General features: G+C 43.5%; 1 protein-coding gene across 6 annotated transcripts in view; it reads left to right on the plus strand.

The window, feature by feature from the left end:
* ABCA1 (ATP binding cassette subfamily A member 1) overlaps window positions 1-21,089 on the plus strand; it is a 94,408-nt gene that overhangs the window by 30,838 nt on the left and 42,481 nt on the right. For all 6 annotated transcript variants that reach the window (XM_064438441.1, XM_064438445.1, XM_064438446.1 and 3 more), the window contains 2 exons: window positions 12,867-12,988; window positions 16,974-17,165. In XM_064438441.1, the coding sequence (XP_064294511.1) occupies window positions 12,867-12,988; window positions 16,974-17,165 (314 nt within the window). The remainder of the gene's footprint in view (window positions 1-12,866; window positions 12,989-16,973; window positions 17,166-21,089) is intronic.

The raw sequence follows: 21,089 nt of genomic DNA on the forward strand, positions 1-21,089 counted from the left end.
TTTCCTCCTGTTTGAAAGGTGGAGATACAGCTTACTCTTTGCTCTGAGGCACACTTTCTCTATTTCTTCCTTCTCTCTATAGGGTTCCCAAATACTTTGTTCTGCAGTACCATGGGGTAATAAATGAACAGCTAAAATTAAAGCCACCCTCCTTGGTTGTTGCTAACAGTTGCACATAAGCCAGTCTAGCTGGTATTTACTTCGTTGCTCTTAGTTTTCAGTGATCCCAAAGGGCATGTTTCTATTTTTCTTGAAACCAACCCAACTAAACAATAATGGAGCAATGAAATAGGCAGAGGGAAACAAACATCGCCTAAGAAATTGCATCAGATCTCAGGTTATTATTCTGTATGTGCCCTGCCTTTCCCAGTTGTTTGCTGGACTAGTATTGCTTGTGGTGTAGGAGAAACATGAGCTGGGTGGCATCGTCTGATGTTGCACCCTGCTGCACAGACAGATGTTGGGACTGAAGGAGATTGCAGCCTGTCTGGTCAGTGCTAATAGTGCTACTTTTATTTTAACAGGTAAAGGATGATGGAGGGCTTGGGCTGAAGAGCAACCTTGGGAGAGGCTTTCTGGTGGTGTGTGTGCTGCTGTAGATTGATTTCAGGGTGCTCAGGGAAACAGGATGTTCTACATTATCTGCTAGATGACGTTAAGGACTTAGTTAACTTCCTCCTCAGTGTCTTCTCCCTAACAAAAATGACACACGCCCTCAAGCTAAACATTCAAATTGATTCTTATAGCTGCCTACCTCTCCCTAATTAAGCTGGTTTCCTCTCTGACTTGCCTTTGGAAGGGTCTTAGCAAAAAACAGCCAGGCTGGAAAGGAGAATAACAAACCATATGTCCAGCTGGCCTTCACCCCAGAAACATCTGCAGATGTGGCAGGGTGGCATTCCTGCCATCGCAGGGTTGCACATAAATATACAACTGGGTTCTCTGATGCTGTGCTCCATAGTGATACTCAGGTTCTTGCCTTTCCTTTAGGCCAGCCACAAACACTGCCCTGTGGTGCCAGCTGATGGTTTGACTGCATGCAGGGAAGCCAACAGTGCCCGTATCTACAATTAGCAACACAGCTATTCCAACAGATACCAAATCAGTGAACCTTAGAGGCACTGTCTTTATCTTGGTGTTAACTTGTCTAGGTAAAGATACAATGATAAAGAAAAGAAGAGTTGTTTACTGTGCTTGTCACAGTATAAGTAATATTGGTGTGTGCAGCAGAAGCAAGACTATTAAAAAGTCCGTGTGCTTTCTTTAGTCTCCTAACACTCTTCAGCTTGGTCTGTCAACACTTTTATTTTGAATCAGAAAATAAAATGAAGAGTGTTAAGTAAACAATTACACCTTCACTCTCTCTTATCTCCCTCCTTTTATATGCAACCGTAGCAGTATAAGTTGCTAGTACCAGCTTTATGTTGCTGAAAACTTATGCTCAGTGTTAACTTAAATTTGCATTTATTTTTTTTGTGTTTTCCACTCTGAAACAATTTCTGGATTTGTTCATGGTGAGTTCTAATCTCAGAATCTCAATAAATTGCCTGATTTGTGGAAAGTTGCATTAGGTTTAGACAGCTATAGTCTGAGGTTGGTTGAGGCAGTGGGACAGACTTCACATGGAGCTTGGTGTTAGTAGTCCCCTAGGAAATTTATACCATTGTCATCTGGCGAAAGTTCAGCTTTTTTGGGGGACTTCCGTGGGGCTAGGCACTCATGAGGGTGGCTGTTAGGAAATTGCCACAGTTGGAAAAAGCCCTGTCCACTTCTGTGTCCAACTTGGTACCGAGGCCAGAGTGCCTAATTTGGATCTGACCTCCCATATCTCTCAAGTTAATATTCGGCTTTGGAGCCTTCTCTAGTAATAATACATTTCATCTTCAGTGTGCACTACAAACACTTATTACCTAATTTTTACGGCATTCCTGTGAGCTAAATAAACAAACAGCTGCCAAGGAACTGGAGCCCTCATTCTGAAACACATATGATGTGGCAGTTTTCAGTGTAGTCAGGATGCAGTAAAACGTGATGGTTTTGAAATATTGTTGATATTGAATCAAAGCTCATTTTTACCCAGGCAAAGGGGATAGAGCACTGCTTAACCAAATTTTCTGGAAATCCATGAGAGTTCAACTTTTGTAGGCAGCCTTTTTCATGGGAAACAGATGCTGTTCTATTTGATTTTTTTTGTCATAAAATAAGCCAGGATCCTGGCTAAAATAACATATCCTACCTCCTGTTGCTAAATGTCTTTGCAGCTTCAACAAACTGCAACATTCTTCACTTCCAACCCTAGTTTTTTTGAGTCTTGCTGTGCTTTATCAAGTAGTGGTTGTGTCTTATTTGAGATGCATTTTTAGTTCAGGTTACATGTTTTATGCTTGTATCATACTTTCCAGAATTTTGGAAATAAAACATATGTAAAAATCCTTTGAAATTAAGTGCAAAAGCTGCAGGAAAAAAACACACACAAATGCTTTTATGTATTAACTGAGTGTTAATAACTGAGTTTGTTAAGACTACATGCTGCTTATGCCTGTGTGCCATGAGATCCTCAACTGATGAAAAATGGGTGTAGCTCATATATTAGCTGAAGATCTTGCCCTAGGTTTTTTTTTTTTGTACTGACCTGGTGTTGCGGTTTAACCCATCAGGCAAACTTGCTGTTTGCTCACTGATACCAGCTTCTTGCTGGCAGGGCATGAGAAGCTGAAAAGTCCTTAAGTAGCGCTTACACCCGTTAACACACTGGTGTTGTAGTTGTTGCTATCCTATTATGATACTAAACCCAAAACACAGCATTGTACCAGCTACTAGGAAGAAAATTAGTTCTATCCCAGCTGAAACGAGGATACCTGGCAGCACTAAGCTATATGTGGAGGACATTCGGCTGACCTCTGACACATATCCTCTGTAAACACCCAAAGTTTCCTTCCCCCTTCTAATTTAGTTTTTGTTTCAAGGATGGTCCAATGAAAGACCCTTTCCTGTGGGTTTGGGTTTCCGTCCCTGTCTCCCTCCCCCCGCCCCCAACCTTTCTGTTCTTCTCAGTGTGTCTTTTTAGAGGCAAATGCTATCCATTTTAGTCTATAGATGCATTTTTTTGGTTGATGCTTGCAGAAGGTTTGCATGACTACACACAGCCAGAACCTGATGACCATAAACTATTACATCTCGAGAGCTCCTTTCCTTGTAGTTCTCCATCTGTTTTAGGAAGTGCAGCTAAAACATAAATGGGCAATACCTGAGGCTGACTAAGCATACATATATGCCAGAAGGGTATTTGCTGATGGGGCAAAGACAGTTTACCACAAAGATAGCGGTATCTCACGTCTGAGTGCTTGTTCTGACTTGTGCCAACCAGGTGCTTATGAAAGCAGCTGTTGTCTACCCAACAAAACACTACTTCAGAACATAGTGCTTTACCACTGGAGACAAGATGTGCACATGAAAGTGCGTTGTCCCAACAACTTCCCTCATAGCAAAGGCACAGCTGTGTGATGACATGGTCAGCAGCCATTGGATATCCCTGTTCACCTATGTTATTACCCTGCTCTGTTCACATACCTGCCCACTGTCCAGGAGGTGGGGAAAAGTGTGCTCTAAAGCCAGGGAATGGAAATCAAGACAATGGAGCAGCCCTCTAAGACCACAAGCCTTTATCTTCCTGGTCCCTTTCCTTCCTTTTTCATGTTACCTCTTGCTGCTACCTGAAAAAAGTACAAAGGACTTTATGAATGCATCTGTATAAATAATGCACAAGACCTCTCTGGCAGTACACACTCAAATTCCTTCAGGTTAGCTGCACTGCTTTGGGATGGATCCTGGTACGGAGGACTAGGTTCCTAAAGCAACAAAAGGCAGTGCTCTTTTCTGTGTCTACTGGTAATGTTCCTGTTCTCCAGGTAAAACACCGTGGACACTGGTATTGGTGCAAGTACTCCAAGGTGTATTTTCAGCCAGCAAGTTATGTCAGTACTGTAGGGAAGGAATGATTAGTATATTGGCAGCCCAGAAGAACACCAACCAGAAGGATGAGCTCCTCAGACTACCAAGGCAGGGTCTGTTGAGAGCATCCCAATGTGAACAGCAGTATAGTATAGCATGTAGGATACAAGAAACATGATGTCTAGCCAAGATCTTATGGGAATTTGGGCAATCTGCATCTACTAAGCATCTGCTTTTCAGTCTTTCCCAAAGACTGAGAAAATTATTTAACTACTTTGAAGTGCTGTTGCTCAACACTCTGAATTATAGTAGTGAAAGGGCTGCATGGTTGCAAAGGTTGCCCTAAACTAGGCAGAGAACACAATCTCTTGGTTTAGTGCTGAAGCTTGATGTCCCACCCCGCCCCCCCTTCAATTCCTTTGGATTTGAGTCTCAAAAGCAAAACCAAACTACTATCTGTAAGGATAACTTTCCAATGACCAAGTAAATTGAAACATAGGGAGCAATCATGGGAGGTTGAAATAATTTGGGTGTAGGTGTGTTTTCAGTATAAGTAGACTGCTTTTTGCTTAAACTAATTGGACTGTAATGATTGGCTTATCCTTGTTTAGCGTTTTTTGCTACCTCTTGGGCTGGTGTGACTGACTGTTCTGGAGGTGCCTTTTGCTGTTGTGGTCTTGATAAGGGACGTTAGGACTTGGCATTAAATCCAGAAGTGACAGGTTTTTCCTGAACGTAGAGGAAGCAAGTGCCACTATGATCTTCTGACTGCAGACTTGATATTGTGTTAAATTTTAAAAGAAGTCTGATATGAGTCGGTTCCTGGAATCTGTGATGAGTGAGAAGAAGAGAGCCATGGCAGAGTGAGGTTCCACACCCAAGGGAGGGGTGGCTTTTTCTCTTCAGACGCCTTTCTGTGCAAGGCTAAATAAATATAAACACAGGACAGTCAGAGCGGTTTGATCCCGGGTAGCTCTGCCTGCTGTTTTGCTTAAGGTTCATCAATACCCATGCTATTTTCATCAGGGAAGCCTTTCAAACTGGGTAGCTGGTACTGTGATAAGTTACCAATAACATGATATTGCTGGTGTGGTTCTGCCTGATTGTTGTGGGGCTTCAGAATGACTCTGATACAAGTGTCTTTTGTTCGCAGTTGAACCAGCAGTCTCCTAGATGCTTGCTCATGTAGCCAGCTCATCAAAACTCTTCTGTTGTTGGTAATGATCATTTGATTAAAATGTCCAGTCCAGCTTTTTCCTGTAACTTGATTTTCCACTGAATTTAAGGTCACTTGCTCAAGTACAAGGAATTCTGGACAGGGTCCTCTTTGGTCACAGCTCATACTTTGAACTTCAGCTTAGCTCCATGCTTTTTAGTAGCATTATGTCATTCCTTGTATGCTCACACCAGTGTTTGCCATTAGAATAGTGGTATGTGGCTGGATGTGACCATGGCATTTGGTTTCCAGTCTGACTTTCATTTTTAATGTATTTTACTGTGTCTGAGTTGATGTTTTGAAACATCTAAAATCTACATATTATCTAGGGCATAATGTTCCTAGTGGCGTCAAATCCAGTCTTAACAGCAAACCCTTACTTTCTGCCTCTTTAGAAGCACTTCTCTTTGAGCTGGATTTGACCTCTAGAGACTGTGCCCTTAGCCTGTTCCAGCCCTAAATGTGTGTTCTGTATACCACTCCTGACAATAATTTTATTGTAGTAATGGTGTATTGTATCTGGTCAGCTCTGAGATTGGTCGTCTCTGTGGCTGACAAGCCAATTCAAAGGCTGAGAAATTTGCAGTTTGTCCTTATTCTGTGAAATAAGGCAGGACAATTTGCAACCAGTTATACCTCCCAGTAGGGGCTAACCAAGGACTGGTCTCTTGTGCAAGCACCAGTACACATTGTCAGCTGTGCTTTCTGCCAGAGTGATTGTGCTAGCCACTATTATTAAAGCTCTTCTGAGTAAAAATGGTGACTTGTAGAAGAACGGAGATGGTCCCAGTGTCTGCAGTCCCAAGATGAGAGGGAAGGCCTGAGCCTGTTGCACAATGTTTGCTTTCTCCCAGAGATCCTTGCTGCTGGAGGTGGATGGCAGGCTGCCTCCTCTCCGCTCGCATCACCATTAATGTGGCAAACGTGAAGACAACGAGCACTTGTTGAGTGGGTGCTCACTTGGGTGTTATCTGATGTCTGCAGAGGCAGCACTGTTACACATCTTAATGACACACAGCAGAAAGTTGTAGCCTACCCTGAAAACAGGTCAAGCCATGGCTGCAGAAGGGGCAGCACTTCGGCTGTGAGCAAATTAGGCTTGTGTTTTCACACTAACTGATCCTGCACAACAGGCCTGCTGAGCTGCTTGATTTCTTGTCACCAAATCAGGGTATGGCTGTCCGACTTGTTCAGAGGACAGTTTTAGCTCCTGCCAGTATCAGTAGGGATACAGGCAGCTCTGAGAGCTATTCCGACTGCACAGGGGGAAGAGTGCCTTATAGGAAAAGGAAAATTAAAACATAGTAATTTCTTTAAAAAAAAACCCAACCCCCCAAAACTTTAAAAAATGTTATTTTGTCATGCTTTCTGGACATGTTGTCCAAAGGTAGGAATGTAATGAGGGCAGATGAAAATGTGCTGCCTTGTCAAACATAGCACTGGCCCATCTGAAAGGTTTGCTTTCTGCATTGTAGACGGGGGTCAATGGTTTAGTAGGGTACAATGCTGTTACAGGCTTCAGCATTAGGAGGTCGGTGTTTCCTCTGCATGGTTGTCTCAATTCGCAAATCATTCAGTCTCTGGTTCCACTGTTGAACTTGTTTGAAATCCCAGGTTGTTTTTTTTTTGAGAAGTAGCTTCAGACACCTTTTGTCTGTTAATCAGTGATGGATAACGAGTGTGAAAACCTGTTGAGGTGTTCAAGTGCACCTGTCATGTGTTCCTGAGGAGTACTTCCCAGATGCTTCATTGAAAAATCAATACAAAATTCCAGTGTATGAGGTAATTCTGTGGCAGCACTTGGTTTGCCTGCCCTGGTCCTCTCACAGTGTGAGAGTTTGCTGAATGCTAAGACTGGTTTCCAGCCAGAGTCCTTGTAGTGGTCACATGTGCTAGCAGTAAATGCTTTCAGCTGCTGGAGCTCTTGGTCTCAGCTTCAGCCCCTTGATGTGCTTGTGTCTTGCAAAGCCTCCTGTCACTGGAAGTATGACCAGTGAACGAGCGTGCCCTGGGTGAAGCAGGCCTGTGTGGCTGGGGAGCCTTGTGATCTTGTTCTCTGGTTGTGCTCGGGTGCTGTGGAGCAGTGTTGCACAGGCTTGACAGCCAGCTGTGCAGTCAGGCTGGCCTGGGTGTCTTGAGTATTGCCCTCTCATGAGAGCACTACAGAGGTGCTGCACACCCACTTCCCTTGCTGCAGAAGTGTGGTTTACCTCAGGAGGGAACTGGGAGCTGTGAATCTGAACTCTTTGTGCAGGGAGAAGAAGATGCCTTATTTGCTCACTTGTGGCTCTTCCTTGCTTGGCTCCTTCTGTTAACTGGTGGAGACAGGTGCCTCTGACTATGTTGTGCTGGGAACCCACTTTTCTTTTGTGTCGTCTTTGGACACTTGGGGAAACCTGCAGACCCTAAAGAAAGAAGCTAAAGCTTCTCATACCCTGTCCTGTCTTGCTATTTCATCTTGCTGTGGTGCCTTAATGCTGCTGATAGGAAAATGATTGGGTTGCCCTATGAGCAGTCTCTGTGATGAGAAATAAAGAGTCGTAATTTAACACCAGCTTCTCTGTTAACTTGATGCTTGGCTGTGAGGATTACAGGCATAGCCAAAGGCTAGTAAATTCTCCAACCACAAGGGATGTACAGAAAATAATATAAATGTGTCTGCCTTACTTGCTGCATCAGTAGGGAGTGAAATCCCCTGAAGATAAATAGTCGTGTTTGTAGATGGGACACACTGCCCTGCTTTCCTCTTAGCTTCTGAATTAATTTATGGCATGAATCCCCTTCTCCCCCTTCCTTCACCCAGTTCCTTGTAGGGACTTAGGGCATATGAAGCTGGGAAGCAAACAGTAGATCTGACTGTCACAATATTTTCACTAAGCATATTAGTTTTAAACTGGTTTATGGTAGATTATGGGCACGAACCCTTTGGGTAGAAACCACACAAATTGAAGTCAGACCTGGTGAGCTTTGTACTCTGTGGTGGACTGACATATGTTGAAATACCATTTGCATGTCGTTTATTTTTAGAAGGCAGCATTCAGGATATGAAAACTGTACCCGCACTTTCCATGGGGCTTTGTTTTTCTACCCTATTGTTTAATTTTAAAAGACATTGCACCATTAAGTTTCTGGAGGAAGGTATGAGCCCTCTCTGCTACCAAGTGAAGCAAGAAAGGAGAGAAGTTTGAGGAGAATAGTCTTGCTCTGTAACATATCCCCACAGGCTTTTTTGTCCCACTTGCCTGTGGATATTCCCACTATTGCTGGAAAGGATCACCACTTACTGTGGGACCTGTCACTGTCATACTTGTAGTAAGATCAGCAAATTAAAACTGGTTCCCAGCTGTGGTTTCTCTTTCCTGCACTGAGCCAGTTTTGAGCTTGTGAAAGTAACTGTGTTTCTAGGAATGGAAGTAAGCGTTTCCAGAATGAGGACACAAAAAAACCTCTGGCTGTGTGGAGTGTATGGACCATGAACACCTTCTTCACCACACAGTCAGTACTTTAGTTGTGATCTGCATGGAACAGAGACCCCCACATAGCACTGACTTGCTATTTTTCATAATGAACACTTTTTGTTTTGCTGTTTGGTTTAACTACTAATGTAGCAAGCATGGAGGTTCTGTTTTTCCTTGCTAGTCATGTGTCATGAGCTTCTCAAGTAGGTTTGTGGGTTTTTTGGTCGCCACAATGATTTGATTCTCAAGCAAGGAATGACTAGCCTCACTCTGTGCTCAGGCTTGAAGGTGCTGAAAAAGGTTGAGCTGTCAGGAAAATGTAAATCTTAAAAAGACTTTAAAATTGTGTCAGTCCTGTAGGAGATACTCTGCAATCCAAAAATCATGAATTTCTGGCTTCCATGCCCAGAATTCAGGCTCCAAGGTTGGTTTGAACTATGTGGAAATGGACAGCTGTGCCTTTTATGAAGTCAATATCCATGAAATGCTGCCCTGTGCGATTGTCTAATCCTGACCTATGACTTCAGAGTGGAAGGGTGGTTTTGTGGTTAAGGCACAAGACCTCCAGCACTGGGAGCTCTTGATTTTGTTGGAGGCTTTCTGCTGTGACTGTAGAGAGGACCTTTCTCTGTGCCATGTGTGGGAAATAGACTTCTTTTGCTTGTTTCATGTGGATAGGGACTGTCTCCTCCTTTGTTGCAATACAGTGCCCAAGCTGGAGCTAGGCAGAACAAAATCATTTCAGCCCCACTGGGCCTGCTGGCATTGGGGGTTATCTGCATGGTTTAAAAGCAAAGCCTCTGTTTACATGCTCTGCTGTTTTGCTGTTGTTCCTGTGGGGTCAGGACCAAAACCGTAAAAGTAGTTTACTATGAGGACAAGCTACCTCAGTATTTCTTCTGCAGATGTGCATCCTACCACTGAATCAGCAAGATGGTTCACATCAGATCTGACTATCTTTGGTTGCTCAGTCTGACCTCAAGTTCGTGTCTATGTTTGTGCCTGGGGCTTGTCTTGGTTGCTGGGTCCTGAGGTTTTGGCCAAGAAGCTGTCCCCTCTGGTGGCGGTGAGGGGAGCCTGTAGGATTGCAGCTCCCCTGGTTTTCTGTTGATGATGAAGGGGAGAGGGAAAGAGGCTGAAAGTCCATATCAGCAAAAGTATGTGGAAAGACTTCTCTACAGTGTGCTGTCTGGATGCTGCAGCTGCATTGCTCTGTGCCAGCCGGCTTGCCATAGCTGACCATACCAATGCTGTTGGTCAGTCTCAAGCATGAGAGACGCTCCGTGAGTTAAATCACATTTGAGCTGACGCATCTTCCCTCACGTTTTTTGAGTAACTTGATACTGTGTCTGAGCTTTTATGGCAGGAAAATATTGCAGTAGTAGGCCTCTGGTTATAAAATGTGTTCTTCCACTCCAAATGTTTCCATTATTAGGTAAGCTTGGTATTAGCCATCAAAAGACTCTCCTGTTTCTTTTGTTTTCTATTTTTGGAGGAGTTCTTTTAACTAATGCTGTTGTATTTCCTTAGGCCCTACTAGGCAAGTAGTCTTGGAGAACGGCTGTTTTCAAGAGGAAACCTCTATTAACTCTTGTCTTTTTGAAGTATCCAGGGCAGGAATTCAGATCTGATGCCAGTGTTTGGTGCTTCTCTGTGGTTTCACGTGCAAGTCATTATGCATGCCTCCATGATTGAGGGGAATTGCACAAGACACTGAGCCACAAGTGCTGGAAGTAGGACCGGATGGGGTGGAGGAGAAAATGCATGGTAAGAAGGGCTGGCTGTTAGCTTAGGGCACTGCAGCAGGACTGTGGCGTTGGGATTCAGTCCCTTGGTCTCGCAGTGCTTCCATGTGTGGTCTTGGGCAGACAAGGGTTATGATCAGTGAGCACGGGTTCATGACCAGCCGGCTGGAAGCCAAGCATTGTCCCGCAAGCAGTTTTGGTAACTTTACGTTCTGTTCCCTTCATGTTTTCCTCCAAATGATGATGAAAACTCCTTCAGATGTTTGTAGGAGTTGCCCTGGAGCGCAGCTTCGATTTTTAGTAAATTCTAGCGCTGAGCAAGTCTGAAAATGCTCAGCATGTCAAAAAGGCAAGGGAGAAATGCCCTGTTCATGCTGGGTTGGCTACAGCTGTGGAAGATGGCAGGCTCTTTGTTACTCTCCATCATGATTACAGACAGGCCAGCAGGAATCCCAGTATAGTTTAGGTTGCTTTTTTTTTTTTGCAATTACCTATAGAATGTGTGCCTGACCGACAAAATCCTGTCCATATGGCAAAAACACCCCAAACCAAACCCATAAATAAAAAAGCCTAGGCAAACCCAAAAGCAAAATAACAATAAGGAAACAGAAAAGTAGGAGAATTATTGCTTGGTTGCTTTTTTAAAATTGTGTGTGGCCCTTTAAGAAGAGCTTGAAAAATATTTTGAGTGGGGACAGATTAAATGAAAAAGCTTGCAAACATCGTATCTCTGCATGCCAGGGTGCCTTCATCTAGCTACCGCTTCGTCCATCTAAGTTTCCAAACTGTTGATGATCTCACTGAAAAATAAACAAGCTGCAGAAGTGTTTAGGGAATTCAGCGCTTTTAGGAAGTAACCAAGGAATCAGGGTGGGGGGAGTTTTTCCTCCAGTTGTGGTGAAGCAGGGTGCTTTAGCCTCTGCTGGAAAGAAAAGGACTTTTTCATGTTATTGTAGGAGCCGGCTCCTTTCCCAGCCTTTCCCCAGGCTGGGAGAGGGGGATGGTGGTTGATTTTGGTGATGGGGGCAGTGGAGCATTTGCATGGTGTGGTCAAAAATGGTATACTGCTGAGTGGTCCTGCTGGGGTGGGGGAGAGGAGAGCAAGGCAGAAACTTTCGTCCCAAAGTAACCTCTGCATCGCCTCAGCAGAGGGGGGTGATTTACTTTTTCGAGTGGAACAAAAAGGCAGTGGGGAATTTGTAACTGGATATGTAGACGAGAGAGCAATGACCGTCAGTAACCCCTGTGTGCTTCGCAGAGCGCGTGGCTTCCTCCCCTCCCCAGCTGCTCTGCCAGGCTGGGTCCTGGCAAGCAGAAGTGGCACCCAGACCACCAACCTCCCTGTTACTGCCGGTGGCACCCTGAGTGCTCAGCATGCTTTTTCCTCACAGTTGAGCTTTCTTGAGGGTATTACCTGCTGAGCTAAGCAAAAAAACAGGAAAGGGGAAAAAAATGTTCTGTTACAGCTGTTCTGTATTGAAGGAGGAAAGTACAAACTCTTGGGGCTCCCTTGCATTACTTTCCCTTCAGAGCTTGTTGTTTTCCACTGTTTGCTGTGGGCTGCAGCATCCCATCCTCTCTTCCTAGAGTAGAAAAAGCACCTAGCTGGTTGACTTGGTTAACGTGGAAATCTTCACCATGGTAAATCCCGTGAGTCTTGCTCTCTCAGCTCTTCCTGGCATAGCTGCTCTCCTCATTCCTGCTTATTTAAGCATAGAAAAGATAAAATTGTCCTCTCTTTAAAAAAACCCAAAATAAACAGTGTGAGGGTCAGTTGCTTAAGCTCCAGGTTTGTGAACTTTAATAGTGTACACGGATTATAATTTCCAGATGGTTCCCCTCTGCTGTGATGGAGATACAAATCTGGTTTAAAGCCAAGAGCTGAAATACCAGTGGCTTCAGAAGGTGAAGCTTTTGGGAAAGAAAATGGAATTTAAAAGCATTTACAGAAATTTTGCCAAGTAGTTAAGATTGCTTCCTACATTTGTGTGCAATTCTGTCATATCTGTATGTCTGCATATGTCAGACTTTGAAATTTACAGTAGAGTACGTCTACTATTAACATACTTAAGTACAGGCTAGTAAATCGCTCAGTGGTCCATGCGTCAGCTTGGTCCCATGTTCAGTAATGACGCAGGAATTAAGTGAAGCTGAATCTTTGTCCAAGGCTGATGCTGGAGTAGGTTTCACCCCAGATTGGGTGTTGTGCCTTGATTCGTGTGTGTACGTACGTGCAAACTGAGCTGAAGCAGTACGTTAAAGGGAGTTGTTTTTAAATGTTACTTTTTTGAGGTCAAGGCATCATGGATTGACATCTCTGAAAGTTGCCAAGTTTCAGAGCACTTTGCCAGCAGCTTTTCTTTCTCCTTTGTGCTATGGTTTGTGTAATTCCCTCTCCCCCATTTGTCAGCTTTGCTTTTCCTGTTCAGAACTTTCACATGAGTTTTCTTTTGGCTTTGCCCTGACCAGAATGTTGCTTGTTTTGTCACTTCCCAGACTTGAAACTTCGGGATTTCCTCATTGACAATGAGACGCTTTCAGACTTCCTCCACCATAATGTGTCCATGCCATCATCTTCAGTAGAGAAGCTACTGGATGCAGAGGTCAACCTCCAGCAGGTAAATAGCACTTTCAACTGCTAACATAATACTTTGCTATTGTTTAACCATAGCGTCAAGATTCACAGTGCAGGACCCCGCAGTACTACGTGCTGTACAAACACAGAGGAAAATGTAATCCCTGCTTCTCTCTTCCCTCTTGCCCTCAATTTACTGTCTTGTTTGGCTGTAAGCTGTAAAAAGAACTTAGAACCACATGCAAATGTTTTGATCTGTGTAAGAAAACAACCTAGTACCCTTCAGGCTAAATCAAATTTCTTCCTTCCTGTTTTTTTGGTTTTGTTTTGTTTTGGTTTTTTTTTACCCTAGTAAAACATTAATTATGGTGCTAGTACTGTTCAAACTGTTTTTACTTAGATTAGAAATAAAAATGGGGTGAATGTTTAGTCACTCAGCATGGACTGGAGCAGGGTCTCTTTGTTGCTCTACCTTAGATTCCTTTGGAGTGGAAGGAGGCATCGTTTTTGGTCTGTGGCCAGCTCTTCAAGACAGACAGTAAACTTGTACATTGTGTAGTACAAGAGAGTCCTGATCTCAGATGAAACTCCTGAGTGCTCCCATGATTGCCTTCATAAACACAGGCAATGGTGACAGTGAGGTGGAGCCTCTGTCTTGGGATGGCTGTCTGCCTTTTTCAAGGTCATAACGTGTTTTTTGCAAGGCTGGATGAATTAGTCCACCAGCATCCTTTCTAATGCAGAAGTCAGAACTGGTTGCTTCAGACTTCAAAGGAAGATCTGTAATTCTGTTACGGCAGTGCAAAAGGTGATGCACAAAAAGAGAAAGAAATCCGTTCTGCTGCTTAACTACAGATCAGATTTTTTCTTTGAAGTGGAGTTGATTAATAGTCCTTTTAGACTTTGCTTTCATGTAGTTACAGATGCTGTCCCCCTTTGGACACATTGTCTTGGTCTTCAGTGAATTCTATCAAGCCATCTGTTTCAATGCAGTTTGATAATTAATCCTATAAGTTAAGGATATGTTCCACTAAAAGTCAAGTGGGGAAAAAAAAATCTTACCCATTTTAGGCTACAAGTTCTGTTTCACTTGAAACTAATTTGCCTGAAATTCGTACCAGATTAAAGCAGAATCATACTGTGGATGGTCCTGCAAGGATAAGCATAAGGCCTCAGCAGCAACAACAGTCATTCTCCCTAAGCTGATAGGAAGCTGATTTGAAAGATTTTCAAAAAGGCAAAAAGCTAGCTTTGACCTTACATGGCGTGGCTGCCATATTGTATTGGCTGTATATGGCAAAGCCAGGGGAAGGAGAAGAAAAGCTTAGATTTTATCTACATAATGTATCAGAAGGGTGATGAAGGGGTAATCAGTTGGCTAGTTCTTGCTTGAATGCTTTAAGTTTTGTTCCTGTGTGTGGAATTTTTGTGCTGATTCTGCCAAGACACTAGGAGTGGTGAGGTTCAGTCTTAATATCAGTTTGTGCTCTGGGGTGGCAGGAAGAGCTAGTCTAAGCAACAGGGCAGTAAGCTGCAGAGGAGAGCAGTGGCCCACGAAATCTTTCTTTGAGCACTTTTCTAATGCAGATAACAACTGAGAAGCAGAGCACTATCCTCCTGCAGGATGACTTTGTCTGGCTCCCAGAATGGACCCCTTTGATTTTGCTGGAGAACTGGGGTGGAGATCTGACCTCACTACTGAGCTCCATAGTGGCTGCAGTATTAATAGGCAATAGCTGTTTGGTCTCTGACTGTATGAGTGGGTCACAGCTTCATTCACAAGGTCATATAGAAGGGCCTATTCAGAGTATGCAAACCTCTCACAGCAAATACAGCCTTCTTCTGCGGTCTGTTAGCATCCTGTGGTTGTTGAACAAGCACAGAAGTTATGGTTTGCAAGTAAGGAACTGAGATCACCAGGGAGATCGGACTGTTGTTCACCAGTGTTACTGCAGTGACAGTACTCCAACATGCCAAGCAGGGTTGTGTGTCTAGCATACTGAATGCAGTGCGAATACATAAAAAAATGGCCAAAGTGTGTCTTGATGAGCATGATGCTTCCTGGGGTGGAGTGGCTCAACCTTGTGTTTCTCTGATAGTGGCACGTGCGCTCAGAAGGTTGTACCAGGCCACATTGTACGCTGCGTGGAACAAATCTCCCTGTTTCATACAGGACGGACAGTCCCAGGAGAGAATGATGTGACCTGTGAGCACAAAACTGTCACCTGTGACTGCTTTCAGACATGAGCCTGCATTTTGAGAGTCCTTAGGGGACTTAACCTGTCACTTAGAATATATTTGCCTGTTGAAGACACCATGGCTTCAGATGACTTGAAATGGTTGCAGAGAATTGGCTTGGTGTGACTGGATGTTTTAATTTGTGGGGGTAGTCAGGGCCTTTGTTCTAGGGTCATGTGCTATAGACCTCACTGTGCTTGGATAGAGTGGCTTTTCTCCAAAACAGCTTAAAATCTGAGTGAAAAATTGGACAGACACAGGGGATGGTGGAAGGATTGTTCACTTTCACTTTTTTTGGAGTGAGTGCAGAGGCACTGGACAGTGCTGGTTTTCTGTATGCCCACCTAGGGATGCTACTTGAGACTGATCCCAGGTCTCCTGAGTGTCATTCCAGTGCCACAGGAATGTCCCCTTTTCAGCAAGGCCATGCTGATGGTAGTTTCTCGGCTAACAAAAAAAAACCACCCAAACTTTTTCAAAAGGCCAGACTCTTCAATGTGAGAGCTATCCCATTTATTCAGCTGAGTGTGCAGCGTGGAAGCATCCTACTTTTGGCATATGGATGCAGACTGAGGTTAAAGGTTTGCACAAGTGTTGCGTTATAAAACTATTCCCTATCCTATCAGTTCCATCTGCTTGTTTTCTGAACACAGCACACTTCACTCCCCTGGATTGTTGATGCCCTTTTGGTTTTAAAAGAAAAGGAAAATTTTCAGGCTTACCAGCGTGATTCAGGAACTGCTAACTCTTGTGGGATGTAGATCATCCTCTTTAGTTGTTGGGCAACTAATGCTGCATATTACAAAAGAACAGAAGGAAGAAATGAAGTGTAAAGCTGTTGTTCACTGTGCATTTACAATAAAATTGTTTTCTCTGTCTAGTCCTAAGGCAAGCAAAATTTTTTTCCAGTGGAAGATTCTAGATTTCCCTGTGTTTATCACCTTTATGAAGTGTACGTCTGTTTGATGTGTACCTGTTCGTTGTTCAGCAAACCTAAATCCTGTAACTGAAACTAGCTACACTGAAATTAAAAGAAAGTAGGCCATCAGGACTGAAAGGGACTGGTGATAATTCAGAGGGATTTTATGCGGTTTTTTTTCATGACTAAGGTGGTTGCTTGTGGATTAGGAAACGTTATTGATGAGCTAAACCAGCACCTTCAGTAAAATACGCCTGTGAAAGACAACTCTAGAATCTTATCACTTGTTTGTTGCAGCCAGTAAGATTTTTTTTCACTGATACGTTATCTGCCCTAAAACACTGCAAAATATTTCTCTCAGGTGTTAGTAAAGAGATACCCCAGAGCTAAGGGAGAAGGTGATCCTGATCCAGAACAGTACAGAAAATGTGTCTGGTGGATATATCTAAGGAGTTTGGGACATAGGTCTTTTGCCCTTCACACACATTTGCCAGACTTGTGTCTGGTCACATGCCTTGCTTTGTCTCTGGCTCAGTTCCCAGAAGACTCAGGATTGGGCAATGCATGTACCCTTGGTTGGAGGAAATGGCTGCTGTGGAGGACAGGATCACTGCTGCTCTGGGCATGCATGTGGAGGAATGGAGAGAGACCTGCCTCCCCCAGGACCTCTCCCCCATGTACTCAGCAGGGAAACATGCTTTTCTTGGAATTGAGTTGTGCATGGGTCAGGGCTGTGCAATTTGTAGAGAAAAACGCTCTCTTACCTCTATCTGGAAATGTTATGAATGGTTAGTTTTGTCTAGGCGATAACTAATTTTGTGCTATGGATCTTACATGAAGGGAGACTTACCCGCTTCCCCCACTTTTCCAGGTCATTGTGTCTGGTTACCGAATGCGACTGCAACATCTCTGCAATAGCTCAACACTGTCTGAATATCTTAAAATCCAAAATCAGACTGTGGCCATGGACTCTGAAGCCTTCATTTGCACCTTGCCAAAGGAAAAACTCCATGCAGCCGAACAGGCCTTCCGTGCTAACCTGAATCCTTTGAAGCCCCTTCAGGTGAGTTCACTGGTCCCACCTGTGAGAGGCTATCATTGACACAGTGACATTTTCTAGGGCTTTCAGTCGAGGAACTCATCCCTGCATTTCCAGAGTGAACTGTTCATTGACAGTAAGAAAAAAGAAAGATGGTATTTTTCACTGGAACATAAACAACATTGCTTCTTCCTGTCATTCTTACACTTCCTGTTACAGTGTGGTACTTGCAGAGCATAAAGCTGTGTAATCTGGCGTTCATTTTGTCAAGAGGAAAATATCTGTGCTGCATAGTAATAATCAGGCTCTTAGTTGTCCCTGTGTTCTAGTCAGATGATGGGTCTTGGCTGGAAGGAGCTCAGGTGTTAGACTGGCCTGTGCAGAGTGCTGAAACCATCACCTCTGCCCTCCCCAAGGGCCACTGAATGCAGAAGTTTCTAGCAAGTGGCAAGCCACGACCTCTGAGCTGGTTTAATTCATACAAAGAAGAGTTAAGTTTTAAAGCCCTGTTTCAAGGATTGACAATCTGAATGTGCTTTGGAGCAAGAATTCAATCAATTTCAGGAAAACAAGTTATTTGGAGGGTGACTGGAAGCAGCTGTTTATCTAGGAAACCCAAGTGATGCTTTGTTTTAAGTCTGCAGTGTAGGTCTGGTAAAATACAAAAGCTTGAGGAAGATAGTGCTGGAAGTATCAGTAGAGGGAAGAAGGGACCACAGAACCCACTCTGTTACCCACTAAAACAAACACTATTGTCTGCTGTGGAAGGAGGAAACACTTCAGCTGTGTGAGTTTCCATATATGATGAGCCTTTCAGGACCAAAAGTCGTACCACTTGCTTGGCTTTGTCCCCAAAGAGGCTCATTATCAGGTACTGGAATCATATTACTCTTCTGCACATTACATAGTGGTCAGTTACTTCTCTCCACAGCTCATCTTCTGTTTTCCACGTGTCCTCCATCCGCATATTTTCTTCCCTGCTGGAAGAGCAAGATAATCATAAGTGTTAAGAGATGAGGTAACAGCACTAAAACTGTCCCCGTAACAAAGATGGGCTGCTTGAAAACGAATGGCTGTGAGCAGTTTCTTGTGTTCAGTTTGGCGTATATGTATGCCTTTATTCTAAATCATGCTAGAATTTGGGGGATTGAAGGGAATGGAAAATGGCTAGCTGTAGTACCATTCAGTATTGGCCTTTTGGGCCCTCTGCAGACTGTCTTGCTTTTCTCACTTATGGAAGTCTCTGCAGCTTAGCTGACAGAGCAGGTACTGAGTGTATCTGCGTTGTTACATGTATATTGTTTGTTGATGAAAGCAAGCAATCATAAGCCACTCTGTGCCACTTGGCAAAAGCGAAGCAGATTAAGACATTATGTGCAATTTTGGGGACTTCTGAGAAGCTGGCTCATGTTCTGGACTTTGAGTCCAGAAGCCAGCAGCTCTAAACCTGCTGTGTATTGTACACTGTATTGTAAAGGTCCACAGTTTTCCTCAGAAATGTCGCAGGCTACCCTCTAGTTAAGCTGCTGTAATGCATCAGTGAGTGAAATAAAAAAACAACTGGCTTCAATCTGGCCAGGGGAAATGAATAAATTAACTCTAGAATCACAGTCAACACGTTTGAAACTTAATGTCTTTAAAGGCTAAAAAGTGCCTTGACCTGCAGTAACATCTTTGAACAAAGAGGGAACTTTCTGTTAATGAATAAAGGAGGCTTTTGACATAGCTTATTAAAGGCACTGTGGATCAAATCTTGGACATGCACACTGAAGCTAGCATGCACCGTATCTACTACAGAGCCTGTAAACCAATGCCAGCAATTTGCCCAGATATTTATTTTTGGTTGGTTTTTTTTGCTTAATCCCCTTGATGCACTTCACAGTATGGTGTTTCAGTAAGTAAAAGTAAGGGCCAAATCAAACGCAGACACAACAGCAGTTCAGAGGCAGGTTTTTGGCTCATGCAGTGGGACCTGGGCTCTAGTGGTTGCAGCATTCTGATTTCTGGAGAGGCAGTATCTTAATATGATTAGGTCAATACAATTGGGGTGAAATGGACTTGCAGCTGTGTGGAAGAACTGTGTAAACGGAACACCAAGGGCTTGAATAGTAAAATGGGAGTGTTTGCCACTCAAGTGTCTGGGCAGTAGAGTGGCTGTAGTTTCTTGAACTATCTTAATCCAGAAGACCTAGGCCAGCATCTACCTACTTGTTCCTGCTCCTGTGCATTCTTGTTTGTTGTTCCCTCTGCAAGACGATGCAGTAAATTACATCATGGAATTGGTCCGGATTAGAAGTGACTGACCTGATTGTGTGCATACAAAAACATTTGTGCTTAACATGAGGGTGCAAGATCGAGAACCTAGTGGTCAGGGCGTGTGTGTGGGCCAAGACCCTGATGTCAACACCTGCTTCTGTTGGCTTAAAGTGTGTGTGCATTTGCAGCCTGAGGGAAACTATAAGTGTTCTAGGTACCTCATAACAAAACAGTAATTATTAGCAAATCATGGACAGAGTATAGTTTTAAAAAGGAAGTTAAAGTGCATGCATGGTGAAATGCATGAGCTCTAAATGTTACAGCATTTTAAAGGAAGTTTTTTTAAAAAGAAAGGCAAAAAATAAACACTTCTCTTTACATATCTGCTCCTCTGTTCTATCTAGAACAGCCTGAGCATTGCCTGAAGTGCAATAGTACAGTTAAGACAAGGAAGGACTTCTAACTGAAATTTTCCACTAGGATTCCTACCTCTGCCACTGATCCTTTGTATTACTTCAATTTAGTCTGCTCTGTAGTATGAGAAAACAGAGCCAAGCACATAGAGGCATCGTCAGGAGATTAAAGTGTGTCTCCTTATATTTCCTTACTGAAGAATAGGGTGGGCTATTTAAATCAAAACCCAGCAGAATATCTGGGCCTGACCACAGGGTGCCAAGGCAGAGGATCAGCTTTCCTTCTTGACTAAGTGTTCACTCCACTAGAAGCAACAAGTGTTTCAAAAAGTCAAATTCCCTTTTCCAGGACCCATGTCTTAATCTTCATCCATCCTCTGAAGCACCTTGGCCAACAAAAAGTACTATGGTGCATAGGACACATTGTCTCTTCTTGAGGTTTGCCTTGTGCTGTACGTCGTCAGGGAGACTGAGGCAGGAGAAGCTGGCTTAAGAACATCAGTGAAACAGTACTTCTAATTTCATGCACACAGATTTCCTTTCCAGCTTTCTCCCTGTGCTAGGCCAGCAATTGTCCGTGGAAGAACTACACAGTTTGTGAAAGGCTACAGGCACCCCTGATTAGCAAGAGCAATGGCAGTAAGTCAGAGGTGTCCCAATAGACCGGTGTGATGGGTGGGGACAGCTTTGCTTCTGCAAATCTCCCCAGTTTTGAAAATTATTTGGGGGGCAAGTTAAATGACAAAGACAATTCAAATTGGTCCCGTGGAATTTCATGTCTGCAGCTTTGCCTAGGAAGGGCTTTACCACACTCGCTTCCAGTGGTGTGGGTCTGTAATAAGCCACAAACATGTTGTGGCTTGCGTACTATAGTGGTTCTTGAAGGAGTGTGGGTGAACACATGAAAATCCAATTGTTTTTTTTCCCTTCATTATATGGGTGGTATTTTGTCATATGTTTAGCATGAACTAAGCATTGAATAATAAATGCATTCCAGTTGAAAAATGGCTTTAGAAGAGGCCTCTTAATGTATATACATGCTGCAACTGAACTTGTGGCTTTCCTTGCTCTCTTTTGAGTATGTTTTAAGTCAAGTACAATGATATCATGCTTTTAAGCAGCTGTACTTTGGGACTTCCACTCCCAGGAAACAAAAGCAGAAGTTTAAAGCACGTGATTTTTCTGCAAAGGTCAGTGTAGAGTTTCTGCTAAGATCAGTATAAAATTGTAAGAACTATTTCAAAGCGAATGTGGCAGAGTGGTCTCATTAAGCAGAAAC

This window comes from Phalacrocorax carbo, chromosome Z, assembly GCF_963921805.1.
Source record: "Phalacrocorax carbo chromosome Z, bPhaCar2.1, whole genome shotgun sequence".
Classification (NCBI taxonomy): Eukaryota; Metazoa; Chordata; class Aves; order Suliformes; family Phalacrocoracidae; genus Phalacrocorax; species Phalacrocorax carbo.